This window comes from Amblyraja radiata, chromosome 12 (genome assembly GCF_010909765.2).
Source record: "Amblyraja radiata isolate CabotCenter1 chromosome 12, sAmbRad1.1.pri, whole genome shotgun sequence".
In the NCBI taxonomy this organism is placed as follows: domain Eukaryota; kingdom Metazoa; phylum Chordata; class Chondrichthyes; order Rajiformes; family Rajidae; genus Amblyraja; species Amblyraja radiata.
Genome location: NC_045967.1, coordinates 20,730,017 through 20,750,694, shown reverse-complemented (window position 1 = coordinate 20,750,694; position 20,678 = coordinate 20,730,017). Strand labels below are relative to the sequence as shown.

The window sequence follows — 20,678 nt, the reverse complement described above, 5'->3', positions numbered from 1 at the left end:
AATGTTTGTCCATTTAAAATTCCCACTAGTTTAAACAGCACACCCCCTCCCACCCCACCCAAGCCCAATCATACAACATCCCAGCACAAAATCACTCTTACAAGTCCTGTTAATAACAGGCATACATGATAAAATTAGATTCCTTTAATGAATAATGGAAATGCAATCCAATCATGTGCTTCAGATGACAGTAAACTGAGAACAAAGATAAATTTACAATTCTAATTCAGATCATATTACTGCAGTAAATTCATCATCAATATTCCTTACAGTATCCCCTACTTTCATGTCTCAATTCTTCCTTTATTCTTTCATTTTAAGTTTTAGGATCTATTGACGGGGTTCCGAGATTGTTCCAAGTAGAATAGCTACGGGTGAACCAGTGGACCTGCGCATCTGAATGTTTTCGACACCACTGGAAGCCATTCAGTAAAATTAAAACATGGGAATGCAGACTATGAGGATTGGAATAAATAAGTGATTTATGTGTTCAGAGGATTTAAATCTTGGAGGTGCAGGGCTTAGTAATTTTGTTGAGGGAATCAAGAATAATATATCCAGTCAAGATCTACTGAAGATATGAAGGGTAGCAAGGAAAGTGAGGATGATGCAGAGATTACAATACGATTGCAATAGTGGACAGACTCATGAATGGTAAATGGAATACAATGCGGACAATGCAAGTTGTGCTTAAAAAAAATAGAAATATACTGCATTATTTCAATGATGAGACATGTCTCAGGATATGGGGCAAAACATTTAGGTCTGAGGTAAGGTAAAACGGTTTCAGAGGGTAGTCCACATGGAAGGCTGCCGTGGCCTTGCAGTTGAGTAGATTTAAGAAGGAAATAGATCGATTTCTACATGAAAACACATCATGAGATATGAAGAAAAAGGAGGAAAGTGGCAATAAAAATTAGCTATAATCCTAAATAACAAAGCACTCAAAAATCCGACTGGTCTGATACAAGTTTTGATAATAAAAGATCTGCTTGCCTTAATATACGAATTTCAATTTACTCCCTCAGTCAGTAAAACAAAGTAGCTAGTCATCAACTTCAGAAACTGCAGAGGAAAACACTCCCCCAACTGTCAATGGTGTTGAAGTGGAGATAGAGCTAGGTGTAAATGCCAATGGCTCTAACTTGTTCAAAATGAAGGGTCTCGAGCCTAAACGTCACCCATTCCTTCTCTCCAGAGATGCTGCCTGACCCGCTGAGTTACTCCAGCATTTTGTCTTTACCTTCTATTTAAACCAGCATCTGCAGTTCTTTCCTACACTTGATATGGACGTTTCTGAGTTGTAAACACAGCCCAGTCCATCACACAAACTAACTTTCCCCACCCAACTGACAACTCCATTTGTACTTCACGCTGCTTTAGGAAAGCGGCCAACATAATCAAGGAGCACTTACACTCTGGTCATTCCCTCTTCTTCATTTGCCCATCAGGCAGAAAGTAAAAGTATAAAGCACATTCCACCAGATTTAAGAATAGCTTCTATCCCGTTGTTATCAGATTTTTGAATGGATCTCTCATATATTAAGGATGAATTCCTGATCTGCCAAAAAAATGATTTCAGCCCTTGCACTGTTTACCTGAACTTTGTCACTGCAACACTATATTCTACGTTATGTTCCTTTTCTGCATTATGTTTCTCTCTTGCATTTTCTGATGTACTCATGGAGGGCATAATTTGACTGGCTGGCATGCAAATCAAAGATTTTTACTGTATCACAGTACATGTGACAATAATAGGCCAAGATAATTCAGTAACATTATGTGGAGCCTTGGACAGACCCCATGTCACACAGAGTAAAAGATCAGCCATGATCAATGCTGATAGGACACAAGGGATTGAATAGTCTACTCGTGCTTCTAATCTTGAATCATATTGACCCACCCGTAGGACTCACTGTATCCCCACGATACAGTGAGTCCTACGGTAAACCTTCATCAAGCCTTTGTAAAACCACTCAGAATACCGGATATGGTCTAGGGGTGCTGTTTGTAACATTGCAGAGACAATACTGTGGTAGGAACGAGCATTTACACACACAATAGCACAATTGTATGCATCAGGACAGACAAACAGACTGCACCTTCTTCTTCAGAAAGAATGACCGCAAGGTGATCTAATCAAGAACGTTAAAGTTATGAAGTAATGCCCCTGTCCCACTTAGGAAACCTGAACGGAAACCTCTGGAGACTTTGCACTCCACCCAAGGTGTCCGTGCGGTTCCCGGAGGTTTTTGTCAGTCTCCCTACCTGCTTCCACTACCAGCAACCTCCGGGAACCGCACAGAAACCTTGGGTGGGGCACAAAGTCTCCAGAGGTTTCCGTTCAGGTTTCCTAAGTGGGACAGGAGCATAAGGAGTATGAGGCTCCAAGGAGATCAGAGCAAGATGATTTTCATACAGCGAGGTGTTTCGGTCTAATGCACAGACTGATAAGGTGAAGGAGACATGTACTCATGACATTTGAGGAGCATCTGTCTAGACGAATACCAGAATGGCTAAGGTATAGTAAACTACGGACCAGGTGTGTAAGTAGGAATAGTATAAATAAGTACTTGATGAAGACATATATAAGGGAGGGCCAAAGGGCCTGTTTCTATGGTGAATGACTCAACAACTAATGATCATATTTATATTTTTTAAAAGTGCTGTAGGAATCCAGCAGGCCCAGGCAGCATCTGTGGAGGGAATACAGAATTCCTCCAGCATTTTGTTTTTTTGATCAAGATTCCAGCATCTGCAGTCTCACGTCATATTTATCAACTCCCCGTTGCCATATAACTACACCAAGGGTAATTTACAGTATCCAATTAACATATCGCCTTGCTTTTGATATGTGGGAGGAAACAGGAGCACCTTATAGGGTTGCAATTCTCCCTCATTGGGAGAAATGCAAATTCCACACAGACCACGCCCAAGGTCAGGATTGAATCCAGCCCCTGTTGCCATGAGGTAGCAACATTCACTGCTGTACTACATTCCCATCCATGTCATACAGTAGTTGTGCAAGCAAAAACATCCCCACCTCTGGTAAACCCCTTTCATCTCTGCAGATCACCAAACTGACCGGAGCAATTCCTCTACACTAGTCGTCATTTTAGGCTCTATCAATGGCTGATCTGCAAGATTAGATGTGCAAGCAACTAAACACACTTGAACCAATATAAAAATAATTTGCATTAATAGGAAGGAGTTTACAACAGCACTGTACGTCTCAGGAAAAGTTGTTTCCAGCATGCCAAGTCCCCATTACCAAACCCTTTGCATTGAATTACCCAAGCCAGTTTCTGAAGCACAAACTCCATAGTTTGCCGTTTTATTTAAAAACAATGTGTGGAAGCAGAAACCAACAAAAAGTTATTTCAAACCAATCTGATTAGTATCGTTGCATGTACACAGAATAGCTACATTTTTTAACATAATAGCAAATAGTGTTAATATGTATTGGAATGAGCAAAGATGTGATACAGTTATCTGTGGAAATCCATGAGAAAAGTGTGCAGGGAGCTTTCCTTCAACAGGTGTCTGGTAAATATGATGGGCTGCATATAACAGACTTATTAGCCTTCTTAAAAATGCCTTGCTGCCAAAACATTAATAGCTCATGGAAAGCTCCGTAAACAAATCCAAATCCCTCTGCATGAAAAGCCGCTTTCAGCTGCCAATACCGATTACAGACCCACCTTTTTAAAAACCAACATATCAGCTGCAGGAAGGAGAAGAATAATTTAAATAATGGATCTGCAAGTACACTATTGCGGCTTTTAGTCTGTGCATTAGCTAACAATTTCACATTGATTTACACAGCTGTCTTTTGGTAAGTTTTATTCACACCAAGGCTCCAGGCTTTACCTTCACAAACAGATTAGTGCTCCATATCTGGCAACCACCAAGGTTGATACAGATGAGAGGGGCCATTCGGGTTCATCTCAGCTCAACCATTAAGAAACATTCTACTGTTCATTCAGAAGCACAATTCTACCTTAACAAATCAGGATTTTTTTTAAATGAATGTAACGTATCCGTCTCCATTGGCCCACCAAGAATCTCACTCCACAAATGCAATAAACCTAGTAAATCTAAACACCGTTCCTTAATTTGAAGCAGCAATAGACAATAGACAATAGGTGCAGGAGTAGGCCATTCGGCCCTTCGAGCCAGCACTGCCATTCAATGTGATCATGGCTGATCCCCAATCAGTACCCCGTTCCTACCTTCTCCCCATATCCCCTGACTCCGCTATTTTTAAGAGCCCTATCTAGCTCTCTCTTGAAAGTAACAAGAGAACCGGCCTCCACCGCCCTCTGAGGCGGAGAATTCCAAAGACTCATAACTCTGTGAGAAAAAGTGTTTCCTCATCTCCGTTCTAAATGGCTTACCCCTTATTCTTAAACTGTGGCCCCTGGCTCTGGACTCCCCCAACATCAGGAACATGTTTCCTGCCTCTAGCGTGTCCAAACCCTTAACAATCTTATATGTTTCAATAAGATACCCTCTCATCCTTCTAAACTCCAGAGTGTACAAGCCCAGCCGCTCCATTATCTCAGCATATGACAGTCCCGCCATCCCGGGAATTAACCTTGTAAACCTATGCTGCACTCCCTCAATAGCAAGAATGTCCTTCCTCAAATTAGGGAACTAAAACTGCACACAATACTCCAGGTGTGGTCTCACTAGGGACCTGCACAACTGCAGAAGGACCTCTTTGCTCCTATACTCGACTCCTCTTGTTATAAAGGCCAACATGCCATTCGCTTCCATAGCCTCCCAGGCTCATCTTTTCTTCACTAAGATTAACGTTCCAAAGAGCTAAATCTAAAAAAAACATTTCTCCCATTCCTTCAAATAACAGTCTTAATGCAGGCGAATAGCAAAAGATTCATGGTCAATTCAGTAAAGTTTTGCGAAAGCTGGGCAGTAGTGATAAAACAATTTATGAATAGCCCTTGTAAACAAATTCAGGATCCAGGCAATTGTAGACACATTCACCTGTGGAGTTATCAAAGTCATTATCATCATCATGGAAAACATTAGCGACGCAGTGGTGTTGGTTTCAAACGGGAAAGTTGACGGACGCACCACACATCTCTGTCCTCCAGTTCCTGCGGACTTCCACCGCTGGAAGTATAGGATTTTGGTGTATGTGCTTTATCATCATTCCTTACAATGCTATGTATGACAGTGAACGCAACTTCTACTGAAGTGTAGATGGCCATTGGCTAACTAGAAGCTCATCCGCCCTTTGACACGTCTTGTTTTTGGTCCTGCTGGGGGTCCACAGCCCCCTACTCACCTGGCAAATCAGGTGGGGGAAGACTGTTTAGTCACCAACTACCCGACCATGGAGCCGGTAGCATGGGATTACATGGTACCCGTGGCGGTTGGGAACGCCCCCAGTCAGAGGGAACTACAAAGGCAGAATGGGAGTCGCACAGTTAAATGATAGCAACCTTGAAGGAGGACAATCTGTTTAGATGAGAGACTATGCCAAGGTAGCCCTGTCCATAAAAAGCAGGACAGATTCAGTTTGTTGCCTGAACCAGGATCCTGATGCATGGTCTTGGCCCGAAGTATTGACCATCCCTTTGCTCCACATATGCTGCTTGACTGCAGATTTCTTTAGCAATTTTCTTTGCTCCGGATTCCATTGATTAGGAAGCAAAGAGTAGGAGTAAACGGGTCCTTTTCACAATGGCAGGCAGTGACTAGTGGGGTACCGCAAGGCTCAGTGCTGGGACCCCAGCTATTTACAATATATATATTAATGATCTGGACGAGGGAATTGAATGCAACATCTCCAAGTTTGCGGATGACACGAAGCTGGGGGGCAGTGTTAGCTGTGAGGAGGATGCTGGGAGGCTGCAAGATGATTTGGGTGAGTGGGCAAATGCATGGCAGATGCAGTATAATGTGGATAAATGTGAGGTTATCCACTTTGGTGGCAAAAACAGGAAAGTAGACTTTTATTTGAATGGTGGCCGATTAGGAAAAGGGGAGATGCAACGAGACCTGGGTGTCATGGTACACCAGTCATTGAAAGTAGGCATGCAGGTGCAGCAGGCAGTGAAGAAAGCTAATGGCATGTTAGCATTCATAACAAAAGGATTTCAGTATAGGAGCAGGGAGGTTCTACTGCAGTTGTGTGGTCTTGGTGAGACCACACCTGGAGTATTGCGTACAGTTTTAGTCTCCTAATCTGAGGAAATACATTCTTGCCATAGAGGGAGTACAGAGAAGGTTCACCAGACTGATTCCTGGGATGTCAGGACTTTCATATGAAGAAAGACTGGATAGACTCGGCTTGTACTCGCTAGAATTTAGAAAATTGAGGGGGGATCTTAAAGAAACTTACAAAATTCTTAAGGGGTTGAACAAGCTAGATGCAGGAAGATTGTTCCTGATGTTGGGGAAGTCCAGAACAAGGGGGTCAAAGTTGAGGCCAGTTCATTGGCTATATTTAGAGGGAGTTAGATGTGGCCCTTGTGGCTAAAGGGATCAGGGGGTATGGAGAGAAGGCAGGTACAGGATACTGAGTTGGATTGTTGCATAAATTCCAAAGGACACTGCTCTATGCCCAACTACCATCTTCTTATTGATGGACCTCCTGCTATGGCAAGTTCGACAGTGGGCTGTTTGCTGATGATTGCATAATTTTTCTGGGTTCAGTGTGTGAACTCTAGTGCTAGCTGTGTGAAATGTGTAAAAGATCTCCCTATGATCAAGCAAGCTTACTCCAGGTGCTCTGGTTTCCTCCCACCTTTGAAAGAAGTGCGAGTTAATCGCCCATTGCAAAATTATTCCTAATGTAGTTAGGTTGCAAGAGAATAAGTAAGGATCAGTATGGGACTAGTTGCAATGCTGTGAATCAGCAAAAAAAGTGCATTCATTCAGCTCATCAATCTTCAAGGACTCCCAAGTAGCACTTCAAAGCAGTTAGGATATAAATTGCAAGCTATACTTTATAGTCAAAAAAAGTGAAGTGCTATAGGAGGGAAATGGACAGAGGTTGCTTAGAGTCATGGCCCTTCCTGCATCTGAATTGCCTTGCATCTCCAATTAATTCTTCCTTTCAAGCCTTATTGAACCGCTCAGACTTGCCTCAGTGGAAGACTTGCTTACCTAATCTGAAACTTTACAAACATTCAGCTCCACTCCCGTCACAACAGGCAGACTGCTTGGAAACTCATTCAGATTACAACAATCATCCACTGTACAGAGCAGCACGGTGCTTCAGAAACAAGGGAACGACAGGCAGCCTTTCATCTCCCGGTTGCTAACCATTTTAATTCCCCATTCCATTCTGACCCCTCTGTCCAGGGCCTCCACCATTGCCACACGCAAACTGGAGGAACAGCACCTCATATTCCACTTGGGTAGCTTACAACCCAACAGTTATGAAAACTGAATTCTTCAATTTGAGGTAACCTCATACGAAGCAACCCCCCCCCCCCCCCCCCCCCCCCCCCAACACATGGACTCCAAATGACGTCCTCCACCACCACCTCCCTACTATTTTCCTCCCCGCAGCTTTACCATGCTTCACAGCCCACCATCTCCCCATGTCTCCACTGGATCCATCATTTGTCCTGTGTTGGATATCTGGCTGTTCTCTTCACCCAGAGTAGTGGAATTCGGGATTTTGTTTGACCCTTGAGAGATGAGTATATGACAGGGAGGCTGGGGGACGATGATTTGTATTGCTGTTAATTAGCTATAATGCATGAGTTATAAAGGAACCCAGGAAAAAAAGCACAAGAAGTATTTATATTAGATTGGAAATCAAACAAGAAATGCCCTTTAACTGTGGCAGTACATTTGATTACTGTGGTAAAGCATGTGAACCCATGTCAGAATTTGAATTTACAAAAACAGTCTATTTCTACACTCACTAATCACGCACATCAACAAAAGCCACATTAACAATTCAACCCTGTAGGCATATTTCAAAATGTCAAAATGTAGATCCCATTCCTACTGAATGTTACTGAAATACTATTTAGATATGATTTGAAATATGCTCAATATAACAACCTAATCTTGATATTACCTAACAAATTCTTCAATTAGCAGCTTATTGAGGGCTGCATTCCAGCTGTTTGCCATGATGAAAGATAGAAACATGGAGAAATAGGTGCAGGAGTAGGCCATTTGGCACTACAAGCTAGCACTGCCATTCAATATGATCATGACTGATCATCTAAAATCAGTTCCCCGCTCCTGCTTTTTCCCCATATCCCTTGATTCATTTCGCCGTAAGAGCTCTCGCTTTGAATATATGAAGAGATATAATCAACCCAAGGCAAATAGATGTAAAAATAGAACTTCAGCTGGCAACAGGATGCCTGGACACACTGGATTGCTGCAGGAATCTATTAACTTTATTTGATTAAAAAAACCCTTCTATCTTCAATGCAAAGAACTACCTGGGAGCTCTAATGAATCTCCGGGCAATCATTAGAATCACTCAACACAAAGCAGCTATTTGGTCCATTGCGCCATGCTCCTTAAATTTCTTTCAAGTTTCTTGTTCCTGGGACCACTCAATTAAACCTCTGCATTCACTCCACTGACATCCTTTCTGAGGTATGGTGCTCGACTTGAAAGAAGGTTAAAACAGTAACAATTGAGCATAACTTCTTTATTAATTATGCTAGGAATCCAGTATACCTTGATGACAGGTTATTGACCTGAAACATTAACTCTGGTTGCTCTCCTCAGCAATGATGACATTCAAATATTTCCACCATTCTATCTTTAATAGGCTTCTCAATGTAATAGAGTCACACAGCATGGAAGCAGGCCCTTCAACCCAACCTGCCCATGCCAACCAAGATGCCCCATCTAAACTTGTCCCACATGTCCTGTTTTCAAGATGCTCCTTAATCCAAGTTGTATCTCGCAGACACAGCAATACAATTTTAACTCCCCTTCCTTTTCCATACTGACTACCCTGGGCCACCTCTTTTGCCAGACTGAGGCCATGCACAAAATGGAGGAACAGCTAGTATTCAATAACATTGAATTCTCCAATTTTACCAACATCCCCTTTTCTATCTCCCTTCCCCCCCACCCCCACCCCCCACCCCTTCCCTTCGCTCTGGCTGGTGCGCACCCATTTCTCGCCTCCTCCCCTTCCATATTCCTTCCTCTTGCTTCACATCTTCTATCCTTCTCTTATACATTTTGTCTTTTCATCTCTGGCCCTTGTCTACCAATCTGTCAAAACCGCCCTTCATCTTTATCCACCTATCACCTGCCAGGCATTGTCCCAACCCAAGACATCTGTCCATGTTTTCCAGAGATGCTTCCTGACCCATTGAGTTACTCCAGGACTTGGCGTCTTTTTTGTAAACCAGCATCTGCATTTCCTAGGGTAAACACTAGGATATGTCCAGCCTGCATGATTCCAACAGCCGAAGATCCCTGCTGCACAACAGAAATGGGGGAGACAGTAGAAATGCAGCAGAGACCTCATACTGACAGCAGAAAAAAGTATTCAAGATCGAAGGTACACAAAAATGGTGGAGAAACTCAGCGGGTGCAGCAGCATCTATGGAGCGAAGGAAATAGGCGACGTTTCGGGCCGAAACCCTTCTTCAGACAAATTGGCAGAAAAAAGTAAATAGATCTAGCCTAGACAAAAGTATTCTTATGCATGATCTGAATTATCACCTCGGTTTTCCAGTTTTTGTCTCTCAGAGTCCCTTAATCAAAATGTTTACAATAAAATACAATAACTTTCTAAATCTTGAGAGCGATAACAACTGCTATGGCTTCGGAATTATCTGCCAATGTTGAGAAAGTGTTCAAAACAGCCCTTTCCAAATCTTCAGAGAACAGCATTGTTAAGATCCTTCAGCCCCCATTGATCACTTAAACTATCCCATCTGCCTGGCTCCCATGGTCTATCCTTCCATTCCCTGTCTATTCATATGCACGTCTAAATGCCTCTTAAACTATGCTATCGTGTTTGCTTCTACCACCTGCCCAGGCAGAATATCAGAAGTCCAGAAAAGCAGTTGAATTTAATAATCAAAGGGATTAAAGGGGAATCATAGTCAAAGGGAACAGATTTAGAATTTAGACATACAGCATGGAAACAGGCCCTTTGGTCCACCAAGTTTATGTCAACCATAGATCACCCATTTGTACTAGTTCTATGTTATTCCACTTTCTTGGGAGGAAACTGGAGCACACAGAGGAAACATATGCCTTCACTGGGGAACGAGCAAACTCACGTACAGCACCCAAGGTCAAGATTGAACCCAGGTCTCGGGCGCTGCGAGGCAGCAGCTCTACCAAAACCGGCATAGGGTCGATAGACCAGAATAGGAGGCGGCTAGCAGGAGAGATGTAGCTTTGCTTACAATACTTTGTCAATCAGGCTCTGCCACTTCTCTCTGCTGGTGACTACTGTGATGTAGTGAAGGGTTTTAGGGCCATGCCACGGCTCCAAACCCAAACAACCTGGTTCAATGTTTTGTTTGCTCCTCTCTCTCTCTCTCTCTCTCTCTCTCTCCCAGCTTGGCTAGGCCCTTCAGCCTTTTATGCATGCGCTGACATTTCAAAAGATCATGCTTAAACCTTTTACTCAATATTTTCCTTCATTAGCCGCATGTTTTTTGATTCACTATGTAACCAAACATCCAAACTGAAGCTCTGCCTCAGTGCACTCAGCATTCAATGCTGGACAGCCTACTGGTACACATTTCCAAATACTCACTGCCCTTGGGGTTAATTTCTCCTCATCTTTGTCCTAAACGGCAACCACTTATTTTGAACGACATCACTGCTTTTCCACATAAATTCCATCTGCCTTGCCCTCATTAATTCTGTCTCTATCCTCCTCAATGACTCAGTGCATTCTTCTCAATTCACAATTACTCCAGTTTTATTTCATCAGAAAGCATTGTAAGATTACACTGGGTGCTTTTAACAAAGTGCTGATTATAGATAGTGAATGCTCAAGGCCCAGCACCAATCACTGTGGCCCCCCATGTGATGCACTCAGCTAAAAATTACCCTTATTCTACTGTTTTCTGTTCATTAGTCATTCATGTCCACATCAGTGTATTACTCCTGGGAGATCATGTCTGGTCTAACGTTAACCTGCTCAAACCTTCACCTTACTGAACATTTCACCTTCTGAAACATCAACTTCAATGATTTAATTATACTTTATAGTCACATGTATCTAGGTACAGTGAAATTCTTTGTTTTCCATATAAACCAGTAAAAAACACAGCAGACCTCACCTCAGCAGCACACAAAGAGTCGTCACATTGCTGATGCCGACAAAGTTACAAATGTTAATCGAGCCGTCTTATCGCCGCTGTGAACCAGGCCTGCCGCCATACGTGGCAGCAGGCAGCCCCCCGCCAGGTCCCCCTAGTTCAGCACAAATAGATGGCTGGAACAACTCAGTGGGCTGATGGGTCTGCATCGCCAACAGCACAAGAGCATTCAACGTATTAACTCCATGCTAATTGTTACAGTTTCACTCTTCCACTCATAGCCCTGCATAAGACACTGACTGTTTCCAACACCCATTGAGAGAGCAAGTTCCAGAATCATAACCCCTCTCTGTGATATGTTCCTCACATCATTCATCCATTTCTTTCAACCTCCCTCTTGCTTCTGGTACCAACCACTAAAGAGAGTTTCTTGTATATTGCTATCCTTAATCCTAACCAAACCCATCCGGTTGGCGGCGCGACTCGCGTTGCAGCGGCCCCTTCAGTCTGTCTGTCTTTCTTTTTTTTTTTTTGATCTAGTCAAATGTAGTTATCGTGTTTTTTAAATACTGTTTTTAACTGTGTATATGTGGGGGGCGGGGGGGGGAGGGGGAAACTTTTAAAATCTCTTCCCTGCACGGGAGACCCGACCTTTTCCCTGTCGGGTCTCCGTTGTCGTTGGGGCCTAGCACCGTGGAGCGGCCTCCAACCGGACTGACGTGGGGGCTCCAGTCGCGGCGCCTGCGGAGCTGCGGACTTACCATCGTGGGGCTGGCCGGCCTAGGAGTGTGGGGAGCGGTGGTGGCTCGCTGCTGCGGCCCGACTCCGGAACTCCGGTGGACTGTGATATCGGGAGCTCTCGGGTCCGGGTTCGAGACCAACTTCCCCAGCCCGTGTCGCGGGGTTGGAACGACCCAGAGCGGGGCCGTACATCACCCGGTGCGGCTTTAATGGCCGCGGGACATTCCAACGCCCGCCGGGGGCTCCAACTTTGTGACATTTAGACCTGGAGGGGGGCCGTACATCGCCCGGCGTGGCCTTAATGGCCGTGGGACTTATCATCGCCCGCCTGGGGCTTCAACATCGGGAGAAAAATGGTGCACAGGGAAAAGAAAATACTTTGCCTTCCATCACAGTGAGGAGGAGATTCACTGTGATGGATGTTTGTGTGAATTGAATTGTTTGTGTGTCTTGTAGGAATTGTTTTGTTTGTATGGCTGTAGAAACAGAGTTTCGTTTGAGCCTCACTGAGGTTCAAGTGACATTGAATAAATATTGTATTGGATTGTATCATGACCTGGTTTACCTTTAGGATAACGTCATCTAGTTAGTCTTCTCGCTCATCACTCCATCTGCCCACGTGCATCACTTCACAGCTCTGCATTTTGTCTGCCAGTCTACCCATTCTGCCACATCTTGCTAAACTATTCTGATAGAACATCCCAGACTGTTACACAAGCTTATTTCCTCAATGGCACCTGTATTCAACAGCCATTCGTATCACGTGGCACTGGTGTACCAACTATAGCAATGCACAATTTTACTCTTACTCTTACAGGAAAATGGAACAGATTAATCCTACTGAATGGCAGCCAACTGCAACAAAGGACAAATGATTTGCAGCTGCTCCTGGTAGCTTCTTAAATGTATCAGATAGGAGCTGAAATGGGGACTAAGGGTGTACATTAGCTAGATAAATGTGAACAGTGGTGAAAGGGGGTTGTTAGTGAGTCAGGACACATTGGGAAAGGAAGATGCTGAACTAGAGTGACCTTAAGAATTATGAAAGTGGACAAGAAAGGGGATGGAAGAGACAAGAGATGGTGGAAAATTGTGGAATTGACTCCTAGTTAGTCTTTGTCTTTATTATGAATACTTTAACATTTCTTGAATTATTTTCCAATAAACTTGAATATATTAAAGTATGAGCAGTCTTTGGCATAATAGTAACTCCTACAAACAGGGGCATCACCAAGTTGGTAGAATTTATAAGGTCAGTGGTTAATATACAATTCTAAACTTGTTGCCTGAAACTTTAATATCAATAACAGCTCAGTAAACTAGGAAGTATGGACTGAAATTCAAATTGCAAGACTTGAATGCAAAATTCCTGGTGGATGCATCACTGCAGTGTAGAGGTGCGACTGCAATGTTGGACACGCTGCCCTTCAGTGGATGATAAATCAGGACTGCTCTCTCACGGACATACAAAATCCCATCACAATCTCAGAGGACAGCAGGGAGTTAGTCCCTTTGGACCAAATTGGATTTTTTTCCCCTCACTCAACTTCATAGATACAGTTTGACTGCAGCATTTCCTACAATACAGCAGCACTTACAAAGACCTCCAGAACATCCCGACAATGACATGAAGGGCAAGAGAGAATACTTTTTACAAATATTTATTTGAATGACAAGTATGCTGTACATTACTTATGACAGATATAAATACTAGTTGGTTTATGTGAAATTAACACAATGAATAAACATTTTGGAGCACATTTAAGTGACATGCAGCAAGCATTGCTGTTGTATGCTAAAGTGTAGCTAATGCATGGCATATATTTACCTGAAATATCTCAGCTGTATGATTTAAATAAAATATTTCAAGCGAGTCTTGAATGAGGCTACAATGCACTTTCATTTCTTGAATTATTAATCTTTTTTGCAAATCTGATCTATGGCATTTGCCCAAGATTACAGAATCCTAATTTATTTCCTTTCGAATAAGAAACAGGTGAAATGCAAGTTCCCATGCCAGTACAATAGTGTTTTACACTCGTGATCATGATCAACAGCTCAGATTATGAACTAGCACAGTACAACCATGAAATATTTAAAACCTGTGCAAAGACCAGGTTCTCATGACTGTAAGCAACGTTTAGAATTTATCTAAAGCTTCCTATGACATCAAGGTTAGCTCTCACCATCCTTTACATCACTGAAAAATTCAAGCCATTGGAGCATCCAATTTACTTTCAGAATGGGAGTAATCATTTAAAGAAACTAGGAAAACATCAAGCTTACAAATTCTAACAGATAATTACAGATGCAAGCCAGAGAACAATAAATCCAGTTTGACACAATAACACTGCAACTCTACCTGCTTCAGGCAAATCCAATTATATTCCAAGAGGAATGAAGACCAGTTGAAAAGTGCAACATTCAACCACAAGCCAGGCATCTGCTTAAACCCCATCACCCTCAAGCCTCTTATCCCCATCAATAAGCCCTCAGAACACCCTTCTGCACAAATAGCTCAGCATAACCCCCATTCCAAGATTCCCTCCCCACCTTCTCCTACACCAGCCCTTCCCACAACACTCCCTCCCTCCACCCACCTTCACATCCACCCACTCCATCCCTATCCAGCGCTCACCACTCTCCCCATCCATCAACCCCACCCACCCCCTTCTCTTCCACCCTTAACCCCCACCCTCAACATCACATCACCCAGTATTCACCTCTTCCTCAACCGTACCCTCCCCACCCGGCGACCTCACCTCTTTCACCGCCCCCCCCCCCCCCCCCCCCCCTCAACCCCACTGACCCCCGGCCCTCACCACCCTCCCCGGCCCTCCCTCCCTCTCCTTCCCTCTCCCCCCGGGCCTTCAGCACCCTCCCTCCCCCATAAGGCCCCCAACTCCCTCTCCTCGCCTCCGGCCCTCACCTCCCACCCCTCTGTTCACCCTCCATCAATCTGACACATTTCACTCATCCTTCTCCTCCCCGTTCCGGCCTCCGGCAGCGGCTATCCTGCTGGAGTAGACGCCAGCTGGGAAAGTAGTGAAACGAGCGGGGGCTGGGGGACCGGCGAGTCGGCGCCACATCCTCTCACCGTACTGGGCCCGCAACTCCCTCAGCGACGTCGCGCCCTCCGCCATCTTGTCACTGACCGGTTCGCGCATGCGCGGGGTCTAGAGCCGCGGAGGGCGGGGGAGGGGGAGGGGCGGGGCCTGGGGAGGGGCGGGGCCTGGGGAGGGGCGGGGCCTGGGGAGGGGGAGGGCCGGGAGGGGCGGGGCCTGGGGAGGGGGAGGGTCATGGATTCTAATACGAGAGGCAACATTTTCCAGACAGAGGGTGGTGGATGTATGTAACTAGCTGCCAGAGGAATTGGTAGAGGTGGGTACAATTAAAATGTTTAAAAGGACATTTGGACAGTTACATAGATATGAAAGGTTTGAAGAATACAGGTCAAACAGAGGCAAATACGATTAGCTCAGGGAAACATGTTCATGTTCCAGGAGCAGAATTAGGCCATTCGGCCCATCAAGTCTACTCCGCCATTCAATCATGGCTGATCTCTGGATATTCAGCTCCCAGCTCAGATCCTCTCTTAGCCACAATGTCATACCTTCCAATTTCTAACTGAGCAAAAGCTCATCCACTTTGTTCCATATGCTACATGCATTCCAACATAACACCTATTCAGTATTCAACTTGGTTGGAATGGATGTGTTGGGCCAAAGGATCTGTTTCTGTGTTGTATGATTATGACTGTACTCCCTGTAATACGATGCTATTCCATGCAACAACAGTACAACACCTGTCCTTTCCTCTTCCCACCAGCCATGGACACAAACTCTTTCCCGCTGAAGCAGTGATTTATTTGCACTTCTTCCAATCCATTGTACTCCATCACAATCTAGTCTCCTCGACACAGCGCAAACTCAACGCAGAATGGGTGAGTTATTTGGTCTGTGGCCTCCGGCACGGTTAAACTGAGTCCCAAAGCACTGTTACAGAGGAGACCCAAAGCACTGTTGCACTGAGTCCCAACGCATGCTTGAGAACCTCACCACATCCACGATCTGGGCATGTTCCAATCTCCATGGCTAGATATCAAGTTTACAAACTTTAAGTAATTCACTCTCTGATTGTATCAGGACTGGCTGCGTTTGCTGATGATCATTTTGGCTCCCAAAAAAAGACCCACAGTGCTGGAGTAACTCAGTGGGTCAGGCAGCATCTCTGGAGAACATGGATAGGTGAAGATTCGGGTCGGGACAATTTAACATACTCATCAGTTTAAAGAAGCTTCCCGACCCGAATCTCTTCATGTTCTCCAGTGATGCAGCCTGACCCACTGAGTTACTCCAACACGTTATGTCCTTTTTTGGTAAACTAGCATCTTCAGTTCCTTGTGTCATCATTTTTGCTCAGTTACTTGTTTATATATAGTCTGGCCTTAGTCATATAATGCCACACAATGTTACATTAGCAACAAGTTAAACTGACAAGCGTATTCTGATCTTAACTGCTCCTTAACTGCCACGTTAGGTCATCAAACCTCATCCTATCGGGGTAATCCAGCCCCATCTCCCTTTCCATCTTGAAAACACATACTACTGAATGGTCCTCCCATAAGCTCGGGTGTAGTCTTGTTCTTTCAACCTACACATTGCCGCCCTTACATTTTTTTAAATCTGCTCTCTCACTGTAACTGGACACTATAACATGATATTCTGCAGCTTGATTTTTCTCCTTGCAGTACCTGTTGTACTAATGCATGGCTTGATTGTACTCATGTATAGTATTATTTGATTGGTTAGCGTGTGAAGTTGTTCACTGTATCTTTGTACGTGTAACAATAATAAACCAATACCAAATCCTTAAGCTCATTTGTTTCTCTCTTTTCCAGTTCTAATGTAGAGTTTTGGACCAAAAGCATTAATTGTTTCTCTTCCACGGATGCTGCCTGACCTGCTATGTGCTTCCAGCATTTTATATACTGTTAATATACTGGCATGGATTTAAAGTTGGTTGATGGATAGGGCACAGGAAGTAGGAGTGCTATGTCTGGTCTATGGTGAAGTGGTCGACCAAACTGTTCACAGCTCAGCCTTCATGTATTCAAAGTACACTGCAATGAAGAACAGAATATAATACTCCAATGTCACATTGTGAACAGTGATGCGAAGGGTTTTGTCACGGAAATCCCTCATCCATTGAACCATTCTACTGAGTCCTTTCTGCATCCTCTCTTGGACTTTGATACACTTAAAGTATGCTAACCATAATTGAATACAATATCCCAGTTATGGCGTGGTTGTAATTCTGATTATTACTTTATTACTTAATTTTCTGATCCACTTTAACCACAGGGGCCATGCGTATATAATTGTCTTTAGTTAAGATTAAGAATCTTATCTGAGACTGAACTTTATACTTGACAACCGGATGTGTAATTTCTTCATTTTAAGTTAATTGTTCTGTCTACAAAATATTCCTGCCTCATTACACATGACCAGATCGGAAATTGCCTGTCTACATTGGATGCACTATGCACCGTTCTGAGCAATTGCATTGTTCCTGGTGTCTGAGGTTGCAACTGGGAAAGTGGGGGAGAGAATGGCAAATGGAATTTAACTCAGAAAAGTGCATAGTGCTGCCATATGGTAAGTTTAGGTTTATAGTTGTCACATGTATCGAGGTACAGTGAAAAACTTTGTTTCATCCAATCAGATCTATCCAATCAGATCAGATAATACTAGACATAAATAAAAATCTAGCCAAACTCAAGTACATTAGATAGAGCAAAGAGGAAGATACGGAGTGCAGAATTTAGTTCTCAGCATACTAGCGCTTCCATTCCATAGACAACGTCCAATGTCCACAATTGGGTAGAGGTGAATTGAACAGTACTCTAGCTTGTGGAAGGACCGTTCAGAATCCTGATAACACAGAAGAAGAAGCAGTTCCTGAGTCTGGTGCGCGCTTTGAAGCTTCTGTATCTTTTGCCCGATGGGAGCGGAGAGAAGAAGAAATTACCAGGGTGGAACAGGGTGCAAGTACATAATTCCTGAAAGTGGAAATGCAGCTACATAGCATGCTTGCCTTCTTCGACCAAGGTGCTGAATACAATTGCTGGTACATCACATTATAGTTGTGCAAAACATTGGTCAGACTGCACTTGCAGTATCGAGTTGCATTCTGGTCACCACACAACAGGAAATATGTGATTAAGCAAGAAGGGGTGCAGAGAAAATTCACAAGGATGTTGCCTGGATTGGAGGTCGAATGGGAGATTGGGAGATGAGGATGACACCCTTAGCTCATGAGAGGTCCACTCAGAAGTCTGATAATAGCAGGGTAGCTGTTTCTAAATCTGGCAAGCATTTATACCTTCTGCCCAATGAAAGAGGGAGAAAATCCTGATAAGATGCTTTCCACTGTGCATCTGTAGAAGTTGGTAAGAGAGATATCACATTTCCTCCATATTTGATGAAGTAGTGGTGTGGTGTGGTTGGACCATGACAATTTTTTGGTGATATTCCATAACCATAATGGTTGAGATGACTTCATGGTCCATTAACTCATTCTCAAGATTAGCTCAGACAATTTGACCTTCCCAGTCCACATGACAGTCCTTGTTACAAAGCACCGTTATTTTCTAGTGATGGGTCCATAACCATGGCCACTATTTATAAGTAGTGCGGACTACCCCCACCAGGTTTCTGCCATCCCTCCAGCCACCCAAGCCGACTCCACGTTCTGATCTCCTGTGCCACCATCAGCCTTCCCTGCCTCAGTGCTATCCTTTTCCATTCTGCCTGTCCTTCCGAAATATCTTTTTCCTAGAATATTAGACTTTAGAGATACAGCGCGACAACGGGCCATTCGGCCCCCTGAGTCAGCGTTGACGACACTAGCACTTTCCTACACACTAGGGACAATTGACAATTTTACAGAAGCTAATTCATCTACAAACCTGTACGTCTTTGGAATGTGGGAGGAAACGGAGATCCCAGAGAAAACCCATGCGGTCACAGGGAGAACGTACGAACTCCGTATAGACAGCACCCGTAGTTGGAACAAACCTATTTCGCATTTTTTTTGCCTTTAGTTCAGCTGCGCAGTTTATGAATGTTTCATCCAGGCACTATTTCAACGGCCATTATATAGAAGAATAGCCTTGAACATTTCCCCATTCTCCCTAATTTGATTTTAAGTCCACCGCACCATTACTGTCCTCTCCCAACATACTCTGCTTATGATTATCAATATCACCTTGTCCTTGTCTCGTAAAATTCACGAACCTTATCTACCCCCCACTCCCTCCCTGATAGTTTGAAACCTCCTTTATAACTCTGGCCACAGTCTAGGTTACACGTTGAGGGAACTCACGGACGTGTGTTGGGACTGATCAGGATCGGTGAGTCTGAATCATGGGCATTGTCTTTGATTTAGAACCACGGTTTCAGCTGTCACATTGAGAAACATTCGCACAAGAGGAGTGGTGAAAATTTAATGCGAACTTCACAAGTCAGTTTTAATCAAAAAAAGAGACGCAAGATTCTCAGCGAGTCAGGCAACATCCCAGGAGAACATGGATAGGCGACGTTTCAGGTCGCGACCTTCTTCGGACTGACTGTGGTGGGACTGGGAAAGCTGGAAGGGGAAGTGGACAAGAGAAAAGGCGTTCTAGTCCAGCTTTTCTATCCCCACCGCCACAATGTCTGAACAAGGGTCCCGGCCCGAAAAGTCGTCTATCCATGTTCTCCATAGATGCTGCATGACCTGCTGTGTTAAACCAGCACTTTGTGTCTCTTTTGTAAACCGGCATCTGCAGTTCCTTGTATATTCCCAATTTTAAATAAAAGCAGAAGCTGTGAGATGCAGTCAACTGACCACATACCCCGAGTGACTGACACCACAAAATGGGGCGAGGGGCCGCTGAACCCAGGTACTGAAAGGTAACTCTGACAAACATAGTGACTGCACCCTGCTGCCATAATCACAGCCAACTCCGGCATCTGCCACAAAATCCAATTTGCTGCTGTTTACATGAACCTTTATTGTGAAAGAAATTAAATATTTGTAGGATGTTCTTGCTCCTGTGTTTATTCATGTCTCTGGGGCTGGGTATCGCTGTCACGGTCAGCGTTTATTGCTCTCGTCTAATTGCCTTCTGGAATGTGATACTGAGCAGCTGACATTTCCTCCCTCCAGTGGACGGCTCCCCTCTGCAGCAGCTGATGTGGTGGTCATCACACGGTCCTTCCATTTCCTAAATATTTGCCCCCATCCTCAGACAGATCACAGAGAGAGAGACAGTCCCCTCTGTCACCCCATCAGCTTCTGCATTCAGCACAGGATTCCCTCATCACCCCTTTCATATGGTTTTAAGCATTAACCACCTCCACAAGACTTCCTCCACCCTCCACCACACTCATTCGCACCAGCTATCTTTCCTCTGTACTCTCAGTTCTGATATAGGGCCCCGATTACCCTTTTCTTCTGCAGATGTTTGAATTTCTCCAGCTATTTGCTTTGGTTCCTGAGCTGCCGCCACAAACAGCTTTCATCCTTTTCTTCCCTGTGAGGTTGGCGAGCGAGATTTCATGCTTTAGACCCTTTGTGGACGAGAGACCAGTGATATATTACCCAGTCGGGATGGTATGCGACTCAGGGTGGTGTTTCCAT

At 44.1% G+C, this 20,678-nt stretch overlaps 1 protein-coding gene across 11 annotated transcripts in view; it reads right to left on the bottom strand.

Annotated features, from left to right (window-relative positions):
• The window catches only part of LOC116978992 (ensconsin-like), a 77,972-nt gene extending 62,793 nt beyond the window's left edge, over nt 1–15,179 (bottom strand). For 9 of the 11 annotated variants that reach the window (XM_033030338.1, XM_033030341.1, XM_033030339.1 and 6 more), the window contains exon 1: nt 15,091–15,162. In XM_033030338.1, the coding sequence (XP_032886229.1) occupies nt 15,091–15,160 (70 nt within the window). In that variant the 5' untranslated portion in view covers nt 15,161–15,162. Of the gene's footprint in view, nt 1–14,355; nt 14,378–15,090 lie in introns of those variants that run through there. The other 2 variants (XM_033030343.1, XM_033030344.1) reach the window with 2 other exon arrangements.
• Nucleotides 15,180–20,678: the final 5,499 nt, after the last annotated feature.